The sequence below is a fragment of the Pseudorasbora parva genome, chromosome 3, assembly GCF_024679245.1.
Source record: "Pseudorasbora parva isolate DD20220531a chromosome 3, ASM2467924v1, whole genome shotgun sequence".
Taxonomy (NCBI): domain Eukaryota; kingdom Metazoa; phylum Chordata; class Actinopteri; order Cypriniformes; family Gobionidae; genus Pseudorasbora; species Pseudorasbora parva.
In genome coordinates, this window is record NC_090174.1 from 25194742 (window position 1) to 25205523 (window position 10782).

Below are 10782 nucleotides of genomic sequence, written 5' to 3' on the forward strand. Positions count from 1 at the left end.
GATGGGGGATCTGGTGAAGAAGCTGTCAGCGATCAAAATATTGATTTTGAAGATGTTTAGAATCATAGTTTTGAGAATATGTTTGAGATCACGAATATGAGCCAGATGCTGAATGTACTGGGAAATGAGCTGTGACGAGGACAGTGATGATGGTATAAAACTCAAACTGAACTCTTCCATGCTCCAAAAGGTGACACAATATATTTTATATAATGTATTCTTCTGTAATTGTTACACTAATTTCAGGAGAGTTTTATATTATTGCAACAGGTAGAGATCCATCCGTGTTAGACATAGATCCGGGTCAGTAAAGACCCGAATATATAAGAATGATTAATGAAATAGCCATGCTTTTAAGGATTAAATATAAAGAGCAAAAACTAAGACAAACCTGTAGCACTACAGTACTCCTGCCCTCCTCCGGCTCTGTACCGTTCACGGTCAGAGAATCGGCACTAAACTGGAAGATGCCATGAGCCTCATCAGAGGCAGCGATGGTCACGATGATACGAGCAGCAGCACCTAGGTTAGCTTCAGAGCAAAAAGGAATATTACCATTATAGAAGTCATGAGAAATGAGAAAAAAAACTATTATATTACTACTCTTAGACACATTCTAAAGAAGGGCTCCAAGATGTGTGACTGAGGTGAACCTTGACATTTTAAAAACATAATATATACTGGCCTTCCTTAAACATGAAGGCTATTTGCTTTTCCCACGTCTCTACTGGTATTGCTCACAGGCCTTAGCACTATGTAAACAGCTTGGCAGAAATCAGGGTCAACAATCCAGAGTCTTGGGGGTTTGACTGTTATGGGTAGCTCTTAAACTTTACAACTTTTAATCTAGGACTTACAAAATAAACCTTGTGTAAGGGGTGACCTCAATTACACAATAAATCAACAAAAGAAAGAAAAACAAAACAAAAAGCACAGTAAGCAGTGAATTAGCATAGGTTAAAAGAAGTTAGGTTGAAAAGCTCTGCCAAGGCACAAATGATAGATAATGGGGCATGGAGTGCCTCTGAAATGCCAAAGCAAGAGCTATTCAAGTAGTTAGGAAACAATAAAAACAAATAAAAACCTCTTTTGCTCGACCTGAAGGGAACTTTGACAATATTAAGAGGCACTTTAGATTTAAAGTCAAGCTGATATTTCTGATTTTCTCACAGGATCCAGTCTGGTATCACAGTGAATAATGGTAATGAGGGAAGAGTAAACACTGAAACACAAAAATGTGTGCAGGCTTAAGAATCTTACCATAATGATAGATAAAGGATGGAAGAAAGAGGTCAGTGTCACTTTCGCCACTTCCACTGCCTTCACTTGTAAAAATTGGGTCCACTACAAAAGCACACAGGAGCCAGACAGGAGCACACAGGATTCATACCAGAGATAACAGGAAATCACACATAGGACATATTGAAATCATACAGATGTTCCATAAGCACGCTCAAAAAGCATGAATGGAGCCCGCATGAGACATGCATGCAGAGAAAGTGAAGAAAAATCATGAAGGTAAAAGAAAGGACACAGAATCAATCTGAAAAAACAAGTTTTTAACTTACCTCCTCCATTTGGATTAAAGAGCTCCACTCTGAAGACTTTGTCCAACTCTGGCACCAAGTTGTCTATAATAGTCACATTGATGTACTTAAATCTCTCGCCAGGCAAAAAGTCTAGAAATCCCTCTGTGTCCTGTCAGAAGATGGAAAGGAATTGTGCCATTTTAATATACAATGGAATTTCAATAGACATTATTGGTACAGGAAAATGACTCTCTTTTTGTTGGACTGCTTAAGAAAGAAAAGACTGAAAATGTACACAATATTGTTCAAAAGTTTGGGGTTGGCAAAATTCTTTATTGTCTTTAAGAAGTCTTTTAATCTCACCACGGCTGCATTTATTTGATCAAAAATACAGTAAAAACATTACTATTGTAAAGTGGCATTGGCATTTAAAATAACTGTTTTCTGATTAATAGAAAATTCATTTATTTTTATATTTTATTTGGAACAGATTTTTAAAATATAAATGTCTTTATTGTCACTTTTGACTAAAAATGAAAATGTTTAATGTTTAACAGCTGTTGATACCTCATAGTCCTCTGAACCAGCGGCTGTGAATGGAGACGTACGATACCCCACCATCACCCTTCCCAGCAGCCCTTGTGCTCTGGCCACCAGCAGACTGACCACACCAGCCTCCTCTTGTACAGTCACATGTGCCTCCTCCAGTATGGGTCTGATCATGCCCACGGGCACTGGGGTGGTTTGAAACTGCAGCAGGCCTGGAATTATAATAATATGTAGTCATTTTAAACATGTGGCTGTATAAATGAAAGAATATAGCTAAAAATGATAAAAACTATATAATCAATATACTAATGTACCATATGGATGATCGCTGGCTTTGACAGTAATATTATTGATGGAATTGTTTGGGTCAATGCTGGCTCCACTGGTAGGAGTGGAACCCGGTTTCCCATCACCTGATTCAGCTGACACCAGCCTAACCCGGAAGTGCTCATCGACCTCAGGCAGGTCATCATTTAGAACCAGCAGGTTCAAAACCTTTGAGACAAGAGATATCAGATATGAAGACAATTATGAGTAAGACTTTGCCATTAGTTCATGCATTTACACCGTCAGCTAAACAAAAGGGGATAAAAATACCACTAGATGGAGCCATATATTAACAACATTATATCTATTCTTAGATCTGCGGAAAGCTTGAGTGCTGCAGGTGCAACAGAATTTCCTAATGAGGGTATGCAGTGATGTCACCTTCCCGTCAGGACACGCCCCCTCAGCCAGACTGAGTGGCAAGAGCCTGCTGCATGGCTGGACTTAGTAGGGAAACTGCGAAAACGCGAGTAAAACAAACGATTTTTTGCTTAAATTAAAGGTTGGACTCCATATAGTTATCCTTACAACTTACCAAAGACCCAGTGATCCATGGATAATGACATGCAGCAAGGATTAAGTTTCCTGACATTTATTTGTGCCTGATTTCGACGCCGGGGTAACACATAAAGCAAATTTGCCTGTGAACGTTTTATATAAGTACAATACAGTTCAGTTTAAATCCAAGTCATATTAAATAGTCATATCGTCCAGCCCTAACACTTGTATAGTTGTTGTATATTGTTTATTAAAACATCAAATTAGGCAGTATATAAGATAACTGACAAGATGTCAATACAATATATAACAAGACAATTTATAGGGTATGATTTACCCCAAAAGTCAACACATTAACACAAAATGATAACTGCAAATCCACATTTCGCTGCCTGTAGTCCAGTTGTTTCTGCGAATTGCAGAGATTCCTTTGGTTCTCTTTTCTGTATCTTTCGGCAGTCTGTAAAAATATACCTCAGATTTCTTGTCAAATCTGTTTGTACGGTCAATCTGTAAATGTGGTCCTGTTTTGTGTGGCATTCACGCTGAAAAACCAATGCTGCCACTCAGTTTTTTGCCACTCAGTGGGCGTAACCGCAGCGCGCATACCCTCTATAAACCACATTGATTAACATAAAACCTTTTTGCTTTTATTTTCTTATTTTGATGATGATGATGATGATGATGATGATGATGATGATGATGATGATGATGATGATGATGATGATGATGATGATGATGATGATGATATTTCTTTGTGATTTTTAATACATGGTTACTGGTGGTAAATTTATTTCATGCCCAATTGTCATTTGAACATATGCAGCACAGGTTTTGCACATCAGTAATACTACTATAACAGTGTTAATTAGTGGTGCTGTGGTCATTAATAATAACAGCATGACAGGTCAATCCTCTTACCTCAGAGCGCTGGCCCGGCAGGAAATGGATGGAGCCTGTAGCATTGGCAAAGTCAGAGGCATTTGACGTGTCTGCGGGAGAATCAACCTGAGTGACGGTGTAGCTTACATAGACGTGGTCCAGAGCACCACGTGTGCGCTCCACTACACAGGAGATCATAGAGCCCTCCTCAGATATCTGATAAAGAAAGGATAAAGGTCATCGTAAGCCAAGTATAGCAGAACAAAATGAAATCCAGGACCTTTTAACAGAATTGTTTTAACAATTCAGAATTGAATTAGTTGTTGTTAGGTTGAAATGTTATAAACTTGGACTGAGAAACAGATGCAAGAATTTTGACAGGATAAAATGATAATTCAGTGTAACATTGAGTAATGTGATCCTTAAACACAGTTCACAAATTTACATTTCACACTGAATGTTTGCATTCCCCTTTCTGCTTATGTTTCTATTTGTTGAGCGCATAAGATAAAGCACATGGTAATTCTGTCACTAGTTGAGAGGTCTTCCTCTGAAGGAATTCACTGACCATCTGTCTTATTAATCGAACAAGCCATTGGAGATGCCATGCATCCAATCTCCTTGAAGAGAAGAATGCACGCGCCATCCATTCAGGCGTGAAGATAAATTAAATAAACATGAAGACATGGTCTCACAACTAGGGGTCATGTTACGTGCTTTCGTAGGGGAGGTAAACCAAACACTGACATTGAAGTACATTGAACTTGGGTACTTAATCAAATAATACAGTTAGATGTTAACTCATTAGACCTTAATTGTGCTGGTCAGAAGGCTATCTGTTTAGCCCCATTACAGATTTCTCATTGAATGTCACTGTTGGATGTCTGTGTTTTGCATAATTAGATTGTGTGTTCATTCGTTTTTGAGTTTTGATATTTGCATAGGAATTGTGTGTTTATTCCAAGCAGTGATGTTGCTTTATCTTTGTTTTTTAAAGCAGAAAAACTGAATGGATAAAATAAAATATTCAGGGAAGTGTGTGCGAGTATGTGTGTGTGTGCGTGTGTGTGCTTGTGAAATATCAGCACACAAATGTGTTTAATGACATCGGTATGACATGGGTATTACAAGGAGAGAGTGAAATATGAAGACCAATTAAATATTAAGAGATACTACTGATATTCCTACTTTTCAAAAGGCTTATAAATCATACAGGATGTTTTTTTTTTTTTTTGAGAAAGTAAAAAGACAGAATGTTTCCTGTGATGGGTAGGTTTAGGGGTAGGGGTATTCTATCCCCATAACTAGGGGGATAGAAAATAACGTTTGTACGGTATAAAAAACAATTACGCTTATGTAATGTCCCCACATTTGACAAAAACAAACATGTGCATGTGTGTGTGCGCGTGCGTGCGTGCAGTTGTTAATTAAAGCTGGTACTGCTCACTCACTAAAGAAACTCCAGATACCGGAAGTTTAAACCTGTAAATGCTATTGAAATGTAATGATGTATATTGAATTTTATTGTATTGTGTTCGTAAATTAGCTGGGTGATGATATGAAGATTTTTTAGCACCTACATCAGGTATACAGGAACCGGTAAAGCCAAAAAGTCCATTGGCATTATCACTCTTCATGACTCTGAGAATGGCGGTAGGTCTGGGCATTGGCAGACGGGCTCCACCTTGAACAGCCACCAGCTGCAGGTAGAAAACCTCCTCACCCTCCTCTTCTTGATCGTCCCGTACTTCGACTAAAAACGACTTCAGTTTCTCCTCCTGTTTGTATGTCAGGTACCCTGATACGTTGTGGAGGTCGGTCTTGGCTGGTTGGTTGTGTAGCTCGTGAATCTCAGAGCGGTTGAGCCAGCTGGAGTACACCCGGAGGTCTTGTAGAAGACCAGTGAAGCGCTGTTCACCATCTGGGTTGGAACCGATCCTAATAGGGGCAGCATCTGTATGGAGGAAGTTAAATGTCAGGAGTTAGGAAGGGTGGTGTGGCTTTGAGGCTACAGATCTGGGCTTGCAACCACTATGGTATGTTTAAACCACAGAAGATTTTTAACCCAGGTTGCTTCAGGTGGGTGGATTTCCAAAAATAACGTGAGAGGTGCTTGTTACAGATTATAATGCTAAATGGCTGTAGGTGGTTGGTGTTAATATGGTAGCTAATGTGTTCTGAGTGCTTTGCTCTAACTGCTTACATGTCAAAGTCAAAAAAGCTTGGTTCCTACAATATGACTTTTTATACTTTAAATCTGCACTTTGTATTTTTTCCTTCCACTAGAGGTGATGCGATTATTAATGTTACTGTAGTATGAAGCAGAGCAGGACCGAGTGTTGAGGAGCTGAGCAAGGCCACTGGAGCGATTGTTACGCAACACACGCCTCACGATCAACGGGACTTTTATTATGACAGGACACAGTTCCCGGTGCCATTTCCGCTTTTCCGGTCATGAGTATGAGATAACACAACTCTGTTTATCATATTAGATACATTTAAGTATGTTTAAAATGATGTTATGATGTTATGATGCTACTCTGTGCGTTCGCACAGCGGCTGCTGTGACACTGTTCACACTGCTAAGAGTAAAGCGTTTCTGCCAAATAAAATAAAACCAAGGAAAAAAGGCTAACGCAGATATAATGCAATTGACAGGCGACTCCCTCAGACGTCCCAGTTCCTTGGTTAAAAAAGCATTTTTCTCATAATTTACAAATAGTTGGAAACATTTGGGATATTGTAAGAACTCAACTAAACAAAATATATAACACTGGGCTATTTTTAGATATTTTACTGCAAAAATCCTACATATTGCACCTTTAATGTAAGTCTAATTGACTTTCTTTTTTCATTGCAAAAGGCAAAAATCATATTTTGCTAGGTCAAAGTAAAAAAGCTTGGTCCCTAGGTTCCTCCTTTAATGTAAGTCTATGGGACATTTTCTTCTCTTATTTCACCAATACAAACCAATACATTTGATTACTAGTGGCAGTGTGGGACGTGTAATCTGCCAAAGGTTAACACTTAAGAGTTAGGATGAGCACTAAGCATCACAAATAAGAATAAATGAACCAAACAATATCATGTTACATCATAAATGCACACAATGTATGCTTCAGGATTAAAAAAGGGAATGTGGTGATGCTAATGCACTGTATTTAAAGCAGTGTATTCAAGCAAGCACTGTCTCTGACCCAGCGAACAAAACATAGTGAAATGTCTTTGGATAAATACATCGTAGCAACATATAGGTGTCCCTTTCAATCACCATTAATATAGCCTTCCTACTGGGCCGAGATAATTCATTATATATAAGCAGGCGGTGAAGAGAAACACTTTCTATGATGTGACATTGGAATACAAAGGGTAGAGTTCATCCTCATTGGTTATACTTCAGTCAGTAACCTCCTGACCACCAGAGAGACATTCAAAGGCACACAACTGTACAAATTGAGGAAATACGCTTCATGGAGCCCAAACAAGAACATTGAACAAAGGCCATAATCACCGGTTAAGCTAACGATCCGAGACGATCTCAGATATCCTTGCAGTTTATGTGTACATTCACTTGATCGACAATGGCATAAGAGATGTCAAGAAAGTCTTAGTGGGGGCTCTTTTGTTTCCCATTAGAGAGAATATGCCAGCTGCCTTTATGAGCGGTTAATGTCCAGAAGTGGCCCGGAGTTCAGTCAAGCATATCTTCCTGTGAAACGCTCAACAATGGCACAGCTCTCTCACAACAGGCTCTTACTAGATATTGGCCACAAGAATGGATGAGGAACCACATCTCATTGCTTTACCAACACAAGCATGAGGAATTTATCTTTAGAAGAAACTCTGAATGAAGTAAATATGTCAGAGATGGTTTCCTAATTTGTAATGCAGATGTTTCCATTGAATTTATTTCAGCATCCCAATTTTTTTTTACTTTCTCCATTCTTTTACACAATTATAATGTATACATTATTTAATATATTACAACTATTAATAATAACTATTTTAATATAATCACATATGTGTAGTTACATAATTTAATTAGATATCTACTTAACTAAATTAAAAAGTTTGGTCTATAAAACATAAAATATAGGTTTCTCCTTCAGTGTAAGTCTTTAAAATGTAAAGCTCTGGGAAAAATTAAGAGGCCACTTAACATTGATTTCTCAATGTTAAGTGGCCTCTTAATTTTTTTCCAAAGCTGTATTTTGAAAATTATTAGGGACAAATGATATATGCAGTCCAAATAGTAAATTTTACTCACCATTTATAATGGCTTCTCCTTTTAGACTCTTAATCCCCCCAGGCATTGGGCTTCCATCCAGATAAAACTCAATAATTCCATCTTCCACAGCAATAATGACATGAACCCATGTGTTATCCTCTACAAATTTAGCTGCAGTAGCTCGTGCCACCTGTGTGCTGTTAGATCCTATAGTTGTGTAATGAAGCATAACGTTCACGTGGGACTCATTGGTCTGGATCTGAACTCCATAATAGATACTTCCATTCCCGTTGCCTTTAGAAACAATGAACCCATCTGTTTTGGGCCTGGGCATCAGCCAGGCTGACAGAGTGAAGTTAGCTAGGTTCTCTGGAACCTGCAGATGGGTTTCTGCACTGATGGACCCATAAACTCCTGGAAGTCCAGAAAAGAAGAATGCATCGGTGCCTGCATGGCGTCTCCTGGCATGTGGTCGGAGCTCTACAGCCTGAGGAAATGAGGCCATCAATATCAGGTCTTCCATGGGCGGCAGACCATTTGGGAAAGCTCCTGATAGGATTTCCCAGGCCACACGCACATCTCCGAAGGTGCCTTGCTGTCGAAGTATGGTGAAGGATGTGACGTCCAACATGTCATTGACTGATAAGACGTCCTCTGCTACCTCACGTTTCAGACTCTCAGGGGCAATAGCGAAAACTCCAAATGGGTCGTCATTGAAGGGAATGAGAACGGATGCCTTGAGGTCTTTCATTGCCAGTTTTCCGCCTTCACCAGGATATCCACCTACAGACAACATTTTATGATGTTGGTTACCAGCATTAGGTTTGTTTTACATGGGATGCTGGTTGCTGGTTTTCTGGTCACACCAGCTCAGTTAAGAATACCTTCATAACTATGCTGGTCCACCAGCAAGACCAGCACTATATCAGCATAAACCACCCTGAACAAACATGGAATTCATGCTGGTTTATACTGGAGGTTTTTTTTTTTTCCAGCACGGATGAAACTGATATAATAGATTAGCACACACTAATCTTAAAACTTAAAGACCTCATGGTGGATGCACTGGGCAAGACTTTTCAAAGGGATCATCCCAAGTTTTTGAAATAGCTGATAGGTTTTAGTTACATTAATTAATAAGTTACGTTTAGATGTCTTGAACCACATTGTGCTAGTTTGTTTCCTGAGAGTCTGTAGTTCAGGACTGTAATGTAACTAAAACCAGCAATTGATTTAAGGTGGGATCAATCTCAATCTAGTAAGCATTTGATTGGACAAAAATATGTGTATTTTAGGTTGAGTCATCATTATTTTGGTACATTTTTCCAGAAGAGAAAGACTGTAGACTAGCATGTAGATTGCATGCGGTCTTTAAGAATGATGAACTACACCATTGGCCTCTGACATTGACTTTACCTGAGATGTTCATAAGTCTGAGCTCATAAAACTCATTGAACTCTGGGAGCTTGTCGGAGATGGCTTGAAGAACAATAGGTTTTGTCTTCTCCCCTGTGCGAAACACTATAGAACCAGATGTGTTCAGAAATTCCTGGTGAGGTTCAAGGGGGGTGTCATTGGCAAACAGCTGCCAGTATATTGTGACATTGCCAAAGTGTCCTCTCTCTCGAAGAACACTGGAGACACAAATGGAAACATAAGTTCATAGACAGTAGACCATGATTACTTCTATTCTAATACTAAAAGACAATGTTGATTTATTTTAATCAAAAGCAATCTGTAAACTTTACATCTGGTTCAAATGTATATTAGAGGGTGTAGAGATTTGGTGACTCACTAAAAGTTATTGGTTCTTCCCTCTTCCACTGGTTTCTGAGTGGAATCCAGAGAGAATATTCCATTGGCATCATCATTGGCCTCAATCACCACTGTAGCAGTGTCCCGGCCATAAACCACTGCATCACCTGATAAGATCCATATACATGCACAGATGAATGTAGGATACAAGTACAGTATTACTGTCATATTCTCATATGTATAGACAGAAAGGCAACTCTTACACCTTAAGCATAAACAGGGCAAGTCATTAAATCTATCTTGATGCCTATTTTATATTAAAATGTAAATTATTCCTGTGATGGCAAACCTGAATTACTATTAGTCTTCAATTTCAAATGGTCCACCAAACATCATTTGAATAAGCTGATTTGCTGTTTAAAAAGCATTTTTATTATCACTTAATATAAAGTATTTGAGCATTTATTTGAATTAGAAATATTCTGTAACATACTTTTTTTTGTCTTTATTGTCATTTTTTATCAATTTAATTGAATGCTGCATAAGCATATTTATGTGAAAGAAAACCCTTAAACCTTAAAACAATAGTTTAGCAAACTAAATTAATGATTTCACTATTCATTGGGACCAAGCTTTTTTATATATATATTCTATAACAGAATTAGCACAATTAAGCATTCAAATAATTACCTAAATTAAAGTTCGATCAAGCATAAATCCAGACATATTTATAATGAAGATTTGTTTTTTGTTTTTTAATTTCTCATTAACAAATGCTTGTGCTTTACAATATGTGGCAACACATTTGCTTAACATTCACACATTGTAACTGTCATGCTAAATACTGTCCCATTCTACATGAGACACTGTTGTAATTGGTACAAGCTAACCACACCATTACATTAAACTCAAAACTAAGCTTCAAATCACAATAACTCCCAGCATGCATCTGAACGCAGTCCCTCGGGCAAGAGCCAAAACCTCCGGAGAGAAAGCTCTGGGTGGGTTTGTTTT

The 10782-nt window shown here is 38.3% G+C and overlaps 1 protein-coding gene across 1 annotated transcript in view; it reads right to left on the minus strand.

The window, feature by feature from the left end:
* adgrv1 (adhesion G protein-coupled receptor V1) overlaps positions 1-10782 on the minus strand; it is a 195036-nt gene that overhangs the window by 137853 nt on the left and 46401 nt on the right. Inside the window, exons 18-27 of the mRNA XM_067438222.1 lie at positions 9809-9935; positions 9430-9647; positions 8053-8796; positions 5366-5739; positions 3825-4001; positions 2393-2573; positions 2097-2290; positions 1569-1698; positions 1261-1344; positions 392-531 (exon numbers count right to left, since the gene is read on the minus strand). Coding sequence (XP_067294323.1) covers positions 392-531; positions 1261-1344; positions 1569-1698; positions 2097-2290; positions 2393-2573; positions 3825-4001; positions 5366-5739; positions 8053-8796; positions 9430-9647; positions 9809-9935 — 2369 coding nt within the window. The remainder of the gene's footprint in view (positions 1-391; positions 532-1260; positions 1345-1568; positions 1699-2096; positions 2291-2392; positions 2574-3824; positions 4002-5365; positions 5740-8052; positions 8797-9429; positions 9648-9808; positions 9936-10782) is intronic.